Below are 19354 nucleotides of genomic sequence, written 5' to 3'. Positions count from 1 at the left end.
GCATGAGGAATGTCTCAAGAGGTATTATGAAACATCTACGCTCCTTGTATCATATATTATTCATTATGCATCTATCGTGTTACTATTTATTCCTTGCATACTCAGTACATTATTCGTACTGACGTCCTTTCTTTTGTGGACGCTGCGTTCATGCCCGCAGGTAGGCAGGGAGACAGGTCGGATCCGTAGGAGCTTCATCAGTGGATTCTCAGGAGCACTCCACTTACTTCAGAGTTGCAGTTTTTGGGTACTATTCTTTTGTGCACATGTTGGGCATGGCGGGGTCTTGTCCCATCCTTATGATTTCCAGTACTCCATATAGAGGCTCGTAGACATGTGCAGATAGTTAGAAGTTTCACGACCTTACTAGTGTATATCTTGTATATCATTTTTGTAGCCTTGTAGGCTTGCATATATATATATATATATATATGTTCATGAGATGAAGTTGATGATTATCGTGTGAATGAGTTTCGTTTGGAGAATTTATATCTGTTCAGGTTGTGATAATTGAGAGTTAGATATGTGGTCCACCGAGATAGATGGGAAGAAGCATGATAGTTGGTGCTCGGTAGATTAGCTCCGGGTACCTGTCATGGCCCTCTGGTTGGGTCGTGACACTATTAATCAAGAATTCAACAAGATTACGCTAAACTAGTTCAATGAAAAGCAATTGTTCTTGCTTCTACGTGATGTTGTGGTGAGTTTGGTCTTGAAGCAAGTTGTGTGAGTTGAAGTTCTTCAAGTATAAGGTATGTTCTTCTTCTTGTCTCTTATGTTGAGTTGATTCGAAGGTTTAGCAAGTCTTAAAATTGAAAATAGTTATGGAGAAAAGGTCATAAAGGGTTGTGTTGTAGTTGTTGAGTTCATGGACTGTTTTGAGCATGTTGTGGCTGTGTTGTTGAGCCAATTTCCATGTATATGGATAATATCTAATGTTGTTGAGACCATGCTCCTTAATTTGGAAGAAAGGAAGTGTATATTGTTATTATATATTGGTATACTTTGCGTTGTTTGGTGCATATTCTTTGTATGGGTAGTGAAAGGAGTATTTAAGGGCTTTTGTAAACTTGATATTGTTATTGTGGGCTATTGTATATGTTGAGGTGATTGGAGAGTAAGGGGAAATGCTGCACAAATTTCGTTAGCTTACTTAATAGCTTGGTTTGACCTCATAAGCATTTCACCGAATTAACCTTGGTGCGAATTATCTTGAATGTAGATTTGCAAATTCGGAAGGATAAGCATTAATTAGTTAAGGAGACGACAAGGTATGTTAAGGCCGTCCCTTTCTTTCTAAAGGAATGATTCTTTTGTTGTGAACCTACTCATGATATCCAAGATGTTCCTATTCATAAAAATGCTATAAAGCTTATGATTCTAAGATTCCTATGATAATGTTGACAAATGTCTTCCGTAATGATGATTTCATTTCTAGAGATTCCAAAGCTTATGGTTCTTGATGTTCTCAGGATATTATTGAGCTTGTTTCATGATTATTGATTATACTCATTGATGCTGAGTTTTGTTCTTTCAAGGTGAGATATGTTCATGATGATAGTTTCATAATGATAATCGGAGGTTTACCTACCTTACGTCACTCCGATAGATTTATAGCTTTTATTTGGGCTCTCATGCATGCTTTATATATATGTATGTATTTTCTCACACCGCGCCGCGCTATAGTCGGCCAGGCAAGCACGTAGATGTGAACACCACCGCAGCGGGCAATTTATGATGTTACCCCGGATGCGGGATGCCCCGGACGCAGGATGATGATGATATGATGATAAAATCGAGCCTTATGGTCGGGCAGGATACTATATGTATATAACACCGAGCCTTAATGGCTAGGCAGGATACTATATGTATATAACACCGAGCCTTAATGGCTGGGCAGGATACTATATATATATGTATGTATGAAAAAGTTTTTTTTAAAAAGAGCTAAGCATGCATAACATCCGCCTTAAAAAGGCATTCAGAGGCATAAGTTGATCTCTTTTATATTATGTTATCTTCATACTTCCGTTATGTTGTTACTCATAACTTAGATACTCAGTACATTATTCGTACTAACGTCCTTTTTGTTGCGGACGCCACGTTCATGCCTGTAGGTAGACAGAGAAATGGACCAGACCCCTAGGCTGCTTCATCAGCGATATTACAGGAGCGCTCCATTTGTTCTGGAGCTACAGTTCAGCTGGTATTGTTCTTTTGTGTATATACATATATATATGGACATGGCGGGGTCCTGTCCCGTCCTTATTAGATTATGCACTCCAGTAAAGGCTCGTAGAAAGATATGTACAGTTAGAGGTTCTATGATTATCTTAGTCTATACTTTGTTGTATCGCCATATTTTGATAGCCTTGTCGGCTTGTGTTCTTGAAGTCAGTTTGATGACATTTATAAATATACAGTTTTGGGCTTGTGTCCCTTGCACATTATGACATTTATGAGTCAGCTTTATGGTCCACTCAGATATGATTATGAGATGTACGTTTTTGAGGTCTTTCGGTAGGTTAGCTCCGGGTGCCCGTCATGGCCCTCTGGTTGGGTTGCATTAAAATACCGAAACCGAATTTTAAAATACCGAACCATACCGAATTAATTTGGTACGGTAATGGTATCATATTTTTAGAAACTGAAAATCGAAATTACCGTACTGAAATTTCAAATACCGTACCGTACCATATCATACCGTACCATGCCTACCCCTAAATTACAAACTATAGTACTTTGTGAAGTATTCTCATCAGAGTACCTGATGGGCCCAAAGAAAATCTAGAATATTAAGATTAAGCCCATACCTTTTAAGGGGCCCAAATAATTAAACAATCTTGCTTTCCTAGTTTCCTACTATTCTATTCAGAAGAGAGTGACAAAAATCTTTTGTGTGAATGTAATCAAAAGCAGTATGGTTCAATGGAATTGAAGCTATGTCAATCCTCTCTTCCATTGCCCTTTAAACCTTCTTCATTTAAACCTAACTCCATTTACAAGCACTTGACCTTACTTCCTAAGGTTTTCTTCAACACTTCTTCCTTTTTTTGAGTCAGTAAAGTGAAAATACGTTGAGTACCCACTAAATGGTTTCTTGGTTTTGTTGTTGCAGAGGTGTAAATATCAAATTCAAGAGCTTTTCTCAAAGGGTCAACACTTGAACATTTCCAAGCAATTCTTGATTCATGTGGTGAAAGAGTAAGTATTCCTACAAGAATGCTTTTGTTATGTGTCTATGAAGAATCGTTCTTACATTTAAACAAATATTGGAGTTGTTTTTATGATGATTGGTAATAATAGCAGGGATGAAACGTTGACTTCAATTTCAAAGTTATATGGGGTGCCTATTTATGAAATTGCTGCTGCAAATAAGGAAATTATTGATGTTGACCTTGTCTTTGAGGGCCAACATGTCAACATCCCTTTCTATGTTACACCTCGCTCACAAACGGTAAGATTTCTGGACTCATTTGTTTCATGTGTGCAGCTTCTTCTTCTTCTTCCTTTTTTTTTTTTGATGAAGAAAAAAGATTTCGTACAGTTTTTAACAGATTCATGTTAACAGATAGGGGCCGTTTGGTATGCGAAACAAGCATAAATAGTCTTGGGATAAAAATTTAGTACTGTCTTATCCCTTGTTGGTTAGTAATCCTGGCATAAGTTATCTTTAGGATTAGAAATAGTATCGGCATAAATTATCCCTGCCAGATCTTTGGAATAATAGTCAGGATTAGTTATGTCTGGATAAAACAATAGAAATGACAAAAATAACTCTGAGGTCCCTCAAACCCTTTTTCTACTAAATAAGGTGGATGGTTTTTTTGTAAACAAACTACTTCTTCTTAGAAATTATGCAATGCATGTTATTTTTAATACAATAAACCAAATAGTCAAAAGAAATAATACTTGGATAACTAATCCCAGCATAACGTGTCTTCAAACAAAACAACCCCTTAATATATTAATTAACATTGATCTGACATGCTAAATCCTGCTGTTTCTAGTACTTTGTTGAATTGCGTGACCATAAAAGCTTAAATTGTTAGTGAGATCACACTATTAATTACTTAATTATATTATGTCTCAACACAATCCTTCACTTGTGGATGTCATTCTTTTTCATGGGCCAAACACATGAAAATATTTTTTACTTTTTTATGGATAGCGGTAAGGTCTGCGTACATCCTATCCTCCCATACTCCACTTGTGGTATCACACTGGGTATCTTGTTGTTGTTATGGGTAGCGGTGAGATTTGAAACCAGGACTTCGACATCACATGTAATTCCATGTTGAATTATGTGACCATCTCATCTAAAAGATTAAGCGGTTGGAGAGAGCACACTTTTAAGTTTTAATTACTTAATTATATCATCTCTCAACGTAGTTGTAGTTTTTTATTTTTTTTATTTTTTTATTTTTTATGACAAGGGAACCCACAGCCGATACCCTTCGGGTGCGCAAAGGGTAACCCCGGCTCCTATGTAATAGCTCGCAAACATAGTTGTAGTTACAGTTACACTTTTCTTGTATTCTATTCTGAAGAACTTTGATATCAGTTCATATCCCACTCAATATGGCACTGTTGTAGCAAATCAGTTTTCGCTAAAACGAAATGTGTTGTGGTCATCAAATTTGCTCTTTTGCTTTAAAGTGCTCGTTGCCTGTGCAGCTCAGTGCTAAATGTATTGGCTTGTGTTTTTTGTATATGCTGGCGCTCTACTTGGTGCTTGTCCAATAATGATGTTCTATTATTGAGTATGAAATTGATGCGCTTGCGCTATGAAGTTTAATATATGTGGCAATAGACCACATAAACTAAATGAGATAATGACGAAATCGAGAGCGCTCTTTACTTACCAAGTCAAAAGTAAAAGCCTAAACACAAATTATAACAAAGTCAACATGACATATTTCAGATAAAAGACTATTTCTTGATTTGATGTCAGCTAAGAAGCTAATAGGACGCAGTTTCTATGAAATGATTATGCTAAAGTTGTAAAATGGAAGACCAAACAGAAAGTTATGGAGTCCTTTTGTGTTTGTTTAGTTCATAAAATCCATAAATACTTCTGCCTCCAAGATGCTACTACGGGAAACAGTCATTGCTTTACGGCTCTCATCAATAGGATATCTCGTCATTCTGGAAGGTAAGAATAAGATCTAGAGCCCGTTTGGATTGGCTTATAAGTTGCCTATAAGCTGTTTTCAGCTTTTTTGAGTGTTTGGCTGGCCAGCTTAAAGTCATTTTGTGCTTAAAATAAGCCCAAAAATTAATTGGACCCGTTTGGCTTAGCTTATCTAAAGCAGCTTATAAGCTAAAAACAGCTTATAAGCCAAAAAAATTAAGTTGGATATTTTTTTTTGGCTTATAAGCTGTTTCCAGCTTATAAGCTGCTTTTTTTAAGTCCATCCAAACAGGCTCCGATTGGCAAAGTTCCTTGGCAGTATTATGCAAATTACTGATGGATTTATAAGATATCTTCTCATTGGTAGATAATTGCTTTACCGCTACCTGTGAAATAGGATAAAAATGTTTTCAATGAAGCATTCTCCCAAACTATCCTTCAGATTCTATCATCTGATCTATCCTTTGAGCTGTTAGCTATCCTTGCAATATTATCTTCGTGCTAGAAAAAGGGAAGCCAAGTGACTCAGTATCCTTCAGCTACGTTGTGGTGCTTCTTTCAGCTGCAACTCGAAGACCAATTTATTTTCTCTTAGTCTCTTCTGCCCTGCATGATCAAAATCAACTCATCTAGACATTTGTTTTTTAATCAACTCATCCAGAGATTTTAGTAAATAAACTTTCATTTACCCTCCCCAAACCCGACTTGTGGGCATACACTGGGTATGTTGTTGTTATAAACTTTCTTTTCCACTTGGAATTTGGGATAACGTTAAGGCTGCTGCTGGTGTCAGGATTTTTCTTCAGTCATATCAAGCTCATCCAGGTAACAAGTATTTACCAAAATGACATCATAAGCTTTGCTTGGAGAGCCACCATTTCCTCAGGGATGTTAGTTCCAAAAGATGTTTTGAACTTTTACGGTAAATACCAGCTAGTTTGTCTAGTCATCCATTCACATCTCTTCGCGTATTACCTTTGACAAAAACCTTGTAAATGGGCTGTATACTTTCTGAGAAACTTGGATGAGCATTTACGTAATATAGCAGAGAAATGGATAACAAGCTATAGCAGAGAAATTGATTTTTATAGTAGCTGTACTACAAGTAAATGTTTTACTTATTTGCTTCTGATTGGAACAGTTTATGTTTGCCCTCTTTTAGTTTGATTTTCTGTGAAGCTTTAATAACCTTGACTCTTTTTGTATCCCAATTTATCATGTTGCTTGTATTTTTCTTGTCAGAATCAAAGGGAGAAGATTAGATTTCCTAAAATCGATGTGTCTGAAACAAACCGGCGCTTCAAACTCTGTGGCGAAGACGTCAACCACAAGATGTTATATGTGCTTTCATGCCGTCATTTACCATATGTAAGGACTTCCTTGAGAGATGTCGTATCTCTGTCTCATTAGTTACATTAATTATATGTGTTGCAAATGATTAGTATGGAATGTTGATAGATACCTCAGCAAACTTGTCAATTTATTATCAGGCTAAAACCAGTGGTTATTTTCTAGTTCTGGTTCCTCTGATAGGCTTTTGCATCAGATGCATAATCAATGCCTTTCACCATAGAGTTACTAGAAATAAATTGCAAGATGTTCGTCAGGCATCTGGAAGCATGAGATGGAAATCTGCTCTTCGCGATTTGAGCGATCCAGATGCATCATATTCTGATTCAAGACCTGAAATTGATGTAAGTATTCAGAGCAAGTAGCTAGCAAGAACTCGTATTTTGTTTGCGGTCTTCCTTCAATTTTCCCCTCTGGTTTATTATTTTTTCAATTGATTCCCTAATTACCTTGGTGGTTCTTAATTCAGTTCTGTAATTTTCAATGTAAGGCCTCTTAGGGAGAAGATATTTTCATGACATGGCCTTGGAAATTTGCCACCAAATTTTGGAAGTCTACGGAGTAGATGTTTTTCCTTTAAAGTGGTTGCATTCTTGGACCACATAAGCCTATTTTGCCTTGAGAATTTCAGGATTGTCAGGGAGCTTTTAGAAGAAATTTTTATCATTTGATAATCACAAAACAACAACAACAACAACATACCCAGTATAATCCCACAAGTGAGGTTTGGGGAGGGTAATGTGTACTCAGACCTTACATCTACCCTGTGGGGGTAGAGAAGCTGTTTCCGATAGACCCTCGGCTCAAGGAAAGCATTTCGAAGCAGTTTTGGAAAAAGAAAATACGAAAGTGAAGAAGTCATGGCAAATAATAAGGAAAACATTACATAGCTTTCTAAAGAAAGGAACAATAACAACAACTAAATAATACGATAACCGAAGTACAAGAAACAACAGATAGTAACAGAAAATTGAAGAACAAGAAACTATGAGAATAATGCTAATACTCTTTGGTATGAAAGGAGAAGCAGATACGTGCTCCAAACTACCACCAAGCCTATCCCACAGGAATCAACAATACTAATATCTTATTGTCTTAGCATTCCTATGTATCATAGAAATTAATGTGCGTTTGTTGTACTTTCCATTGTACATGGTGTTAAGTCTACAGTGAACAGTATGTGATTCTGTTAATGTTGCAAAGTCTGACCACATAGGTTGCCCTGCTGACTAACATATTGAAACTGTTGAGCAGAATGTCATCGATGATAGAGAACATCTCCAACCTGAAGAGCTTTCACGTGCTTATGCAAAACTGGACAACGATTATCAGAAGTTCCTGTCGGAATGTGGGATGAGTAAATGGGGATACTGGCGTGGTGGTTCGTCTGAATAAGAATTCTGGAGTATGTCTGTTGAATTACAAATTACAATTGCTCTCCATTTATTGATGAATGTATATACTACAGGTTAATGGTGAATGTATATATCAGTTTGTCAAATAGCATTGCCTAGATGAAATAATGGAGATCAATTGGAGTTTCCGCTAATTCCTTTCATTCGTAAATTAAGATTTCTTGAAAAATAATTCCGAGCTTTTGACCAAAATTATCCCTGTTGTTTCATCCTAACTTTCATTACATCCTTATACTATCCACTTAACCTGCAACATCCTTTTAACTTTCCCAAACTTAACCAAAATCATCCCCCTGTTAACTTTTCCTTCCTTTCTTAAGAATCTCATTTTTTTTTTCATGTGTACTTCATGTATTTTTTTTCTTCATTAATTTCTTAAAGCTCTTTACAGAGCATAAATAATTAATGTTGATCAATTTAAAAATCAATAACACTGTAAAGCTTTCTTCTCCGAGAAAATTCTCAGTCTTAGCACTTTCTCTCCGTCGGGGATGATCTGCTAAATTATGTGACATACCAAACATCAATTTGATATCAGAGCCTGTTTCACATAACGATCACATCAATTTGGTATCAGAGCACAGTTGACGAATATCATGGATTATATGCAAGAAAGAAGAGGACGTTGGGTTCAAGAAAATGAAAAACTATGGAAAAAGGAATCTCTTTTCCGCACTAGATGTACCTCCCATGGCAAGGTATGTATGATAATCATTGATAATGAGAATCATGTGAATGTTGTTTCTGAAGAGAGGATTTCTAAACTTGGCTTGTCAACAAAACCTGATCTATATCCTTACAGCATAAAATTTGAGAATGGTGATGGCTTAGAGATAACTCGTCAATGCCTAGTTTCTTTTTCTATTGGCAAAATATATAAAGATCTTATTTGGTGTGATGTAACAAAGATGGATGCTTGGCAACTTATTACTTGAAAGACCATGGGTGTATGATAGAGTGCTAAATATGATGTAGACCGTAATACCTATTCTTTTACAAAGGATGGGCGAAAAATCAATTTGGTTCCCTTGAATCCAGAAGATATTGCTAAAAACTCCAAGTATCTTGATGATTCTTTTGTGACCAAATTACAAATCATTGGTCCCATCAATGGAACAAACGGAGGAGAAGAATGAATTGGATCCACAAGTTGAGGATTTACCTCCAAAGTTTGATGAGGATCCATTTGAGCATCCAACCATTTGTGAGATTGAGTTTCCCCATTAAGGGATTTCGAAAAGAATACGTATTTTGTTTCTTACTCCACATCAACCAGAGTAGTGTATTGTATAGAACCAATAGTGCATGAAGATTTGAAAGAGAAAGAGAATGAGTTGCTGAAAAAGAAGTCTATGAATGAGAGTTTAATTCATGATCTAGTTCAAGCAAGAATCATTCCTCAAAAGGTTGAATCTTTGCAAGAATGTGTAAATTTAAGATCTCTTAATTTGATCGAAGTTAATGGCTATAATCATGTCAAATATGGGTGCAACAAAATCATCGAGGAGTTCTTAAGAATATATGATTTGATCTCCCACCTTGATCCAAAGGTACATGAATTTGATTTATTTAAAGATTTTTATGGCACTAACTCAGATGTTTCTTGCAAACACCACATAGACACAGGCCTTAGCATAGGTGTTTATAATTCTCAAATACTAATATGCCATGCTTTGCTTAGGTCTTGTGAGTGTAGAATTTGATATCTCAATGGATCTCAAGGGAGCAAACAAGTACAAATGTGAAGCGCGAGAAGTTCAAAACTAACTTTAGTACGCAATACCATTACCCTTGGTCCACCCTTTTAAATTCTAGATTTTTATTAATATGCGAAAATTTAATAACATGAAATCGTAGAAAAAGAAAATCATGCGGTCGGGCCGAAGTGGGATCACGCTATGACTTGGCCTTAGCATACTTACTCTCATCCCTCGGTGGAGAGAAAGTGCTAAGACTGAGAATATTTTGGAGAAGAAAGCTTTACATTATGTTGTTTTTGATTTTTACGTTTGTTCAGCAGTAATTGTTTGTGCTCCTTAGAGAGCTTTAAGATATTAACAAAGAAAAAAGTTACATGAAGTCCACAAGAAAAAAGAAGGTTCTGTTAGGAAAGGAAGGAAAGTTAACAGAGGGATGATTTTGGTTAAGTTTGGGAAACTTAAAAGGATATTGCAGGTTAAGTGGGACAGTATAAGGATGTAAAGAAAGTTAGGGTGAAACAATAGGGGTGATTTTGGTATGTAGAATTGTGTATGAAACCTTACTCTTTTAGCAGACAAACATTGGGTAACCAGAATGAGAGCTTGCCTCAGTTTGCATAGTCCCTTAGATATAGTGAAGGTAAGTTAAATTTGACATGCATTTGCAGAATCTCAAAATTTTCTCCACCAATTTTCCTAAATGACAAATATTAAGAAGTCGCCCGGTTTTCCCTTCAAATGGGTTGGTCTTTAATTTTTGTCCTTCAAATGCACTGCTCTTTAATTTCTGTCCTCTAAATTCGAACTTATGCCTAGTGAGGCATACATTCTTTAAGGGTGCGGGGCACAACTTTTGGAGTACTATGATGCGAAAATTTAAATTTATGCCCCGCGAAAAAATTATATTTCTTGAGGCACAAAAACTAAAGACCAACACAAAGTAGGGCCAAAAGTGCAAATGATCCCAAATACTACCTTCACGAAGAATCCAGTCTTAAGACAACCAACTTTATTTCGGTTAATATGTTGTCCCAATAATAAATAAAGGAGTTAATTGTCTAAAACACACTTAAACTATTACTTTTTCGCGAGTTTCATATCTCAACTATCCATTGCTCCCTTTTCAGACCTAAACTATCGCACCATTTTTTATTAAAACACACATAGTTGCGCAGTTGGCCAAATGTTTGAAATCACTCGATAATAGACATGTGGGCAGCCTGATATTGAATAATTGCGATGACTTATCCCTGTAAAATGTGGAATAAAGGGTGAGTGTACCATAGGATTTCTCAAACATTGACATCTGCTTATCAGATTAAGTCTTGTGGAAGACTTTGTGAATCTGTCATCAAAGCCGGCTTATTACATCCAAGATAGAGAAGGGTATTCCTATCAAATGAGACCTTTAATATATGACTTTAGATTTAATATTGATGAATAAACTTCAAAGGCATGGCATGGATTTCTTTTCCAAATTTGCTACTACTTATTTTGTAAAGGAATCTCTTTTCTTAATTGCATCTGTAGTGGGCAAGCCTCTACATTTTGATATGGCTACCATTAACAAAAGTAGACCTAGTTGTGCTAAGGTTAAAGTTTTAATGGACCTGCTTGCAGATCTGCCCAAAATGGTGAGGATGGACATTGAAGATGAAAAATCATGAGATATAAGGACCGTGAGAGTTCAAATGAAGTATGACTATCTTTCTAAGTATGGCAAGGAATATAAGCTTCAAGGGAATGATAAGAATTATTAATCCACAACTGGCCCATTATGAAGAGGAGGAATATAAGGAGGAAATCAATTGAGAAGAAGGGGAAGACAATGAGCAACAGAAAGGGGGGAGCAAGGAAGTACTACAAAATAAGGAAACTGATAAAAGAGACAACAAGAACATGCAGGTTGCTGAACAAAAAACCAGTAACCAACACATTGACAAAGGAAAATAGAAGCTAGATAAGGGGAACAACAAAAAAATGCACGAAACAAGAATATGGGGAGATATAATTACAGAGGATACAACAACCAGTATCAACATTCTGCTAGCATGCTGCCCAGTGGAAGAATATTGGGTAATCCAGGACATTGGAACCCTATAAAAGACAAAAGAGTTTTCAATGATGAAAGGCGAGGCAACACATAGAGTAAGCAGGCTGATAATGTTGTCAGTGTCACAAGTAATAAATTTGACACATCGGTAGATTTAGAGGAGAATCTGGAGATCCACATAGAGGTACAAGATGGAAATACTAATAATAATGGAGCAATAAAGGAGAGTGCTAAACCATGGGTGGAGGCAAAGTTTGGAAAAGGCACATCACAACACAAAGAGGGACAGACAAGGGCGGAAAATATGAAGGAAGAGGCACATCAAAATGACAGTGGTGGATAACAGGCATTCACAAGGGGAAGATACACAAGACACAGAAAGAACCATCGCAGATGTTAGGGGCAATACAAACATGGAGGTTCATAACATACACAGTCAAGAGGGTGAAGCTAAAGAGGTATCACAGCATATAGAAATACAAGCCAGTGTGAACTCAAGTTCAGAGAAATCAGTTGGGCCACAAAAGGAGCAAAACAATGAAGTACTTGATAAGCTACTTGCAGCAGAGCTGAGTAGATATATGGATACAACACTTGGGTGAAGGTAATACTGCAACTTCCACAAAAGATGATCAACAAAGTAAGGAGGATATGACACATCAGGCGAAGGAAACACTGGCACACATAAGTCAGCAAAGTAAAGATGCCTTTGGAAGAAGAACAAGCAAGCCCTGGAAAACACAATCATCAATTGGTAGTAAAATATCATGAACCAGATAAATAGGGAGAGGTGATGCTTATAGAGGTAGACATTGGAGAAGAAGGTGAAGGAGATGTTAACACTACTGGTCTCTTTGGAGGACAACAATAAAGGAGATGTTTCTCCTAAACGCATCACAAAAGCAAAAAGACAAAGCAAGGGATGAAAGTGTTCCACCCAAAACAATGGGAGGAGTACAAACAAGGAAAGCCTATGCCAAATGAGTTTCCCAATGAATAGCTCATTAATATGGAATATTTTGTAAAAACTCAACAGGCCTTTGAAAGGGTAGTGCTATTACATAGGAAAAAACAGTTTAATTATGTTGCTTTAATGGAGCCTTTCCAGCATGTGAGACATATTGATATGCATAGACTATGGTGAATATGGGGACAGCTTGGCACAATGTAAATTGAAAGATTTGGTTGTTTGTGGAAGAAGACATACAGGTTGAAGTACTGAGAGACACTGATCAAATGCTTTCTTGCAAGTTTACACATCTGGGGGATGGACATGAAATGTTGGTTACTTTTGTGTATGCTAGTACTGAAAAGAGTGGTAGAATTTATCGACGGGAAGATTTATATGACATCTCTCAATCACCATTATTACGATTCCTTTTACGCGGGTGCACAAAAGCTACTACGAGGCTGTTGGTGCTCTAATTGGATTTTAGTATTTTTTAGAGTCGCCACCTAATTTATTTAAGGAAAATTAGGAAAACTGGGTAAAAGATTTTTCAAGCAGGAGAGAAATCTTTCATGTACCAAAGTTTGAGGTAAGGGTTCTGGTGATCCCCTAGGAAAGGTTTTATGCACCCTAGTATTAAAGATTCGTAGAATACGGTTGACCTACGAGCTTCAATGTGTGATTATTGTATTATTTGCTTTAAAAGTGTTAAGTTTTTTGCAAACAAAACGTCATTCATTTGTATCATATACTCAAGAATTTTTTTGGCAAAAGGTCTCCTTAGAAAGAGGGGTTTTTGGTTTGAAAATCCTCATAAGTGTTCAACTCACTTTATCGCCGGACTAGGACACACCTGGAATTTCTCCCAAGTAGAGTCACTACTATTCTAGTCCTAATAAAATAGGTTTAGTTCTTATGAGTTTTATTGTACATATATAGGAAAATATGGAGTATATCTCCCTTTTTATACATATACATATATAGAAAAATGAAAGTTTGTTCAAGTTCAATTTCATCCACTTTGAAGCTTGTTTAAGTCAACCCCATCCTAGTCCAAAGCCATCTTATTCTCAAATATGTCCAAGTATGATTCTCCTTGCTTTGACCCGTTTAAGTTGGGCTTATGGCCCGAAAATGCCTGGTTTCGACTTTGGAAAAAAAAAATCCCCAAAAATTAGCCAAGTGAGATACCAGAAAGTTTTCGTTTTTTTTGTCCTTTCGAGTCATAATCCAGCCCAAATCCTGAAAATGTTTTTCATTTTTTGCAGCCCAAAACAATTTTAAACCCATTTTTACCTTAATCTAAATTTATTAATTTATTAAGGTCCAAATCATACACCCTCATCCTTTGAAATTTGAAAAGAGGCCAGTTGTGAGCTTAGGGCCCAAAAATGAGATTCTATTCCAGTTTCAACAATTACTTAATTTTACCCATCATAAAATTGGTTTGAACTTAAGGAAAAAAGTCCAAAATTTAATATCGTTTTCATGCAAAGTTAGAATTTAATCCAATCGGAAATAGTTTAGGTGACTTACCTAATAATACTATCGTATTTTCCTAAGTTCTAAGCATATAAAGGGTTCCAATATTTACAAGTGTTTTACAAATACATTCTCATGTAATGAAATGAAAAACGGAGAAGGGTTAGGCTGGTGGGCCTACCTAAGCCCACCGGTTGCCTATTTTCACCTAGAGGTGGGCCTTCAACCATTTTCCCCATGCTTGGGCCTTCAATATATTAGCTTCCCTTATCCTTGTCGGACTCGATCAAGTGAGTAAGAATTGGGCCTTTGGCCCAACAGGTTTCAAAATAGAAGAAACTGGCCCGAGTGGCCTCGTGGAGATTTCACATGCAACAAGGAAGGGAAAAAGGTAATTATACGGTATCTTGCACATAAATACTTAATTAAAACAAATCAAATATGAATGCAGGCACACATGCACTAAACACTTAAATCGACCTGGACTTATATAGCATGAAAGGTGTTGACACCTAATTTTTACCGCATAGGACACGTATTTTAATTCTCAAAATTCCCGAGTCAAAGACAGAGCGAGGATACACCTTCAAAATTAAAAATTCAAAAATCCCGAGAAAATTACAAAAATTGACGTTTAATTATTATTTTTTCATAAAAATTAACAATTACAAGAAGTTGCGAGTTATTTATTATCACAAACGTGATTTGAGAAGAAGATACATATCCCGCTCCGCCCGACTCGGGAAAATGGCTAATTAAAGATGACATACGAATTACCGCTCATTTTTACCGCATTTATTTCCATTCTTAAAAATTACTCGAAAGTATATCGATATTGGGCTCATTTCGAAGCTCATATTTTCAAACGACGTATTACGATTTTTATCTTGCTAATATATTATTTTACGGGGGCATTTTGTGTTAAATTAATTTTCTTACTATATACTTTTTTTTTTAAAATGTGTATTATATTTTTTGGGGGGGGGGGGGGAAGAAGATTCTCAAAATACGGCATTCACCATGCTATGGGGAGTGTATCATTACCAGGTAATGCCTTTTGGACTCAAGAATGCCGGCGCTACTTACATGAGGGCGATGACCGCCATCTTTCATGATATGGTGCATAGAAAGATTGAGGTGTATGTGGATGATGTCGTCATCAAATCCCGAATGGGTGAGGACGACCTCGAACATTTAAGAAGATTCTTTGACAGACTCCACAAGTACGATTTGAAGTTGAATCCTGCAAAATGCGCATTTGTAGTGCCTGCTGGAAAATTACTAGGGTTCGTAGTCAGTCATCGTGCTATTGAGTTAGATCCCACAAAGATCAAAGCAATCTAAGAACTACCACCGCCAAGAACAAAGAAAGAGGTCATGAGTTTCTTAGGAAGGTTGAATTACATGGGACGCTTCATCGCTCAGTCCACAGTAATCATAGAACCAATTCTCAAACCCCTTTAGAAAGATGCTTCAACTAAATGGACGGAGGACTGTCACAAAGCCTTTGACACAATTAAAAGATACCTGTCAAATCTACCCGTTTTGGTCCCGCCAAGGCCGGGAAGCCCTTTGCTGCTGTACATGTCAGTATCAGAAAATGCTTTTGGGTGCATGTTGGCACAAAATGACGAAACTGACAAGAAAAAGAGAGCCATCTATTACATCAGTAAGAAGTTCACACCCTGTGAATCCAGATATTCCTTGGTGGAAAAGACGTGTTGCGCTCTGACATGGGTGTCTCAGAAACTAAGACATTATATGGCTGCATACACGACTCATCTGATTTCAAGAATGGACCCCCTAAGGTACATCTTTCGCCAGCCTATGCCGATAGGGAAGTTGGCCAAATGGCAAATGCTATTAAGCGAGTTCGACATTCAATACGTTGCGTGACGGTTAAGGGGCAAGCATTGGCGGATCTCGGCGAGTGAAGCCCGTAGCCTTTGTACCTCGTGGACTTACTTTCCAGATGAAGAAATAATGACAATTGAAGGCGAAGAAAGTGAAGATGAGTCAGGATGGAAAGTATACTTTGATGGAGCGGTCAACTTTAAAGGATCATGAATCGGAGCCATCTTGATTTCAGATTCGGGCCAATATTATCTGGTGGCAGCCAAGTTGAGCTTCAGTTGCACCAACAACATGGCTGAATACGAAGCATGTATTTTGGGTCTACGTTTAGCCCTCAACATGGATGTGAAAGAACTTCAGGTAATTGGCGATTCAGATTTGCTAATCCGTCAGGTTCGAGGAAAGTAGGCCACCAAACTGAAAAGATCATTCCGTATGTCGGACTTGTGCAAAGATTGGCCGATCGGTTCTAAGAAGTCAAGTTCAAACACATACCAAGAACCCAGAATGAGTTTGCTGATGTGTTGGCAACAATAACATCCATGATTCAGCATCCCGACAGTAGATACATTGATCCTGTCAAAATTGATATCAGAGATCAATCAGCCCACTGTCCTTTCGTAGAGGCGGAGGCTGATGGAAAACCTTGGTACGTTGACATTAAAATGTTCTTGGAGAAAGGAGAATATCCTGAAGGCATCACCTTGGTTTCTTCCTTAACAAGAATGTCCTGTACAAAAGAACTCCAGATTTGGGTTTTCTTAGATGTGTTGACTCTGTCGAAGCTACAAGATTAATTGAAGAAGTGCATGCGGGAACCTGCGGGCCTCACATGAATGGGTTCGTGCTAGCAAAGAAGATTCTAAGAACTGGGTATTCTTTGGATGACCATGGAGAGTGACTGTAGCAAATTCGTCCAGAAATACCACAAGTGTCAGATTCATGGAGACTTGATAAAGGTTACTCCGACAGAACTGAATGCTATGACGTCACTTTGGTCATTCACCGCTTGGGGCATGGATGTCATAGGGCCAATTGAGCCAGTTGTGTCAAACAAACACCACTTCATCTTGGTTGCCATAGACTACTTCACCAAGTGGGTGGAAGCAGCATCTTATTCATCAGTAACAAAGAAAGCGGTCACAGATTTTGGGCGCAACAACATCATATGCCGATATGGTATCCCAGAATCAATCATAACATACAATGGGGCTAATTTGAATAGCATTTGATGAAAGACATGTGTGCGTAGTCCCGAATCACTCATCGGAATTCAACCGCATACCGGCCACAAATGAATGGAGCTGTGGAAGCCGCCAACAAAAACATCAAGAAAATCCTCAGAAAGATGATTGATAACTACAAAGATTGGCATGAACAACTGCCATATGCATTACTGGGATATCGCACTACTGCCAGAACTTTAACTGGAGCCACTCCGTACCTATTAGTGTATGGCACTGAAGCAGTAATACCAGCCGAAGTAGAAATCCATTCACTTTGAATAATACAAGAAGCTAAGTTGGACGATGCGGAATGGATCCGCAAGAGGTATAAGCAACTTGATTTGATAGATGAAAAGCGAATGATTGTTGTTTGTCATGGTCAATTGTACCAACAAAGAATGGCGCGGGCTTTTAACAAGCATGTGAGAACTAGGGTTTCTCAAATCGGGCAATTGGTGCTCAAATGAATATTCCCTAATCAAGAAGAATACAAAGGAAAGTTCGCACCAAACTGGCGAGGTCCCTGTATGGTGCGAAAAGTACTATCAGGGGGAGTCGTAGTACTTGCTGAAATGGATGGTCAAGAGTGGCGAAGAGCAATAAATTCAGATGCTATCCAGAGATACTACGTGTGAAGAAAAAGATGACTGTGAAGATTCAGAGCTTTTATAGTTTATGTTGCTTTAATTACGTTTCCTTTGCTTGTAATTTTGCATTTTTAGAAAAAACCAAATCCAAAACCATGTACGAACTACGCAAGGACCTGATTCCCTATACTTATAAGGGGATACGTAGGCGCTTTTCCAAGCTCGGTCGCTTTAACCCAAAAATCCAAAATTATGTATGTTGAACTACGTTATGACCTGATTCCCATTTTGGTATACGTAGGAATTCTTTGGAGTTCGGTCTCACAAAAAAATTTCGATATGTTTACCCCAAACTACGTTTCAACTTGATTCCCGAAATGGGATAAATAGGCGCTCTCCCGAGCTCGGTCATTCCAAACAAAATTCCCAATAAACCTTAGGAAACCTCATAAATGATTTAGCAAGAGAAAGATAAAGGTAACCCCACAAGGAAACTAGGGAAAAATTTTTGAGAGGACCTCAAAAATTCTTTAAATATATCAGTTCTAAGAAACGGACAGATTAAAATTTCTACACTGGAAAATTTTTTGAGAGGGTCTCAAAAATTCCTTCGACATAGCGAAACTCGAGTTGGTAAAGATGTATACAAACTGGGGCAAATTTTTTGAAAAAGATTCAAAAATTTTCATGAGTCGAGATCAAGAAGAAGAAGAAGAGACGGGTGACCCTGCTTGGGTAACTAATGTCATGACATTAAAAGGGCGTATATAAAATATTATTTTTCGAAAGTTATATGCATATATTTTCCAAAAAGTCATTGCCAAAAAACTTTTAGCTATGCTAGAGAAAATAAAAGATTTTAAGGAAAATGAGCATCCTTTCATGCCGAGATATGAACGGAAGAAGTCCATACGCAGGAAAAGCGATCGACCATATAGAAAGCTAACAAATTTTTCTGTGAATTCAGGAACAAACAAGCATGGATGTTTTACACTAACTCGTTTGCTAAAATGTTTAAAACAGGGTAATAACAACAAGCTAAGTGAAGAAGAAACGTCAAGGAATAGCGGCGCAAAAGAGTGTACGAAAGGTAACGAAGCCCTCCCCAAGTAAAGTTTGCTTTATGCTGATAAGTTTGTTCATTTTGCAGAGCATGAAGATTTTACAAAAGAAAAACTTTAAAGACTATAGAAAGATATAATCGCAGTACCAAAATCTGGGTCTCCACTAAACAGTATTGTATCAAGGTATTGAGACCCCGGCCTAGATGTCGCATGGCTTGCCTTGATATATTGGCTGAGTGGACGTCCAAAAATCTAAAAATTTAATATGACGCGTTGATATCGGTATCGAAATGCCGTATTCACAATCGAGTCTAGTCCTTTTAGAAGATGTGAACCCTGTCGACGAGCGGGTACTCTTTCCTGGAGTCAAAAAAGGAAAGTGTAAGTCTTGCCACCAAGGTAAGCTTCATTCCTCAAAATGACGATATGGATTAAATGACTACGTGCCGAAGGGGCTGAGTCGTCATCCATGTATATAGCCAAAAATAGGTAGCAGAATTCCGAGGTTGATGTCCGCAATCGTTGAAATACGAATGTGAT

The 19354-nt window shown here is 37.4% G+C and overlaps 1 protein-coding gene across 3 annotated transcripts; it reads left to right on the top strand.

Moving 5' to 3' along the window:
- The first annotated feature begins 2833 nt into the window (after positions 1-2833).
- LOC132050188 (uncharacterized) lies at positions 2834-8091 on the top strand. 3 transcript variants are annotated; one of them, XM_059441317.1, is made up of 6 exons: positions 2834-3027; positions 3119-3204; positions 3307-3457; positions 6377-6502; positions 6742-6828; positions 7739-8091. In XM_059441317.1, exons 1-6 carry the CDS (start codon positions 2929-2931, stop codon positions 7877-7879), a joined length of 690 nt encoding a protein of 229 aa, XP_059297300.1. In that variant the 5' UTR covers positions 2834-2928; the 3' UTR covers positions 7880-8091. The 3 variants fall into 3 exon arrangements, with proteins under 3 accessions (XP_059297300.1, XP_059297296.1, XP_059297297.1); XM_059441313.1 differs by having other exon boundaries at positions 2839-3027; positions 6625-6828; XM_059441314.1 differs by having other exon boundaries at positions 2840-3027; positions 3310-3457; positions 6625-6828.
- Positions 8092-19354: the final 11263 nt, after the last annotated feature.

This window comes from Lycium ferocissimum, chromosome 3 (assembly GCF_029784015.1).
Source record: "Lycium ferocissimum isolate CSIRO_LF1 chromosome 3, AGI_CSIRO_Lferr_CH_V1, whole genome shotgun sequence".
Classification (NCBI taxonomy): Eukaryota; Viridiplantae; Streptophyta; class Magnoliopsida; order Solanales; family Solanaceae; genus Lycium; species Lycium ferocissimum.
The sequence above is the reverse complement of the archived record's forward strand: the minus strand, read 5'-3'. Positions and strand labels throughout refer to the sequence as shown.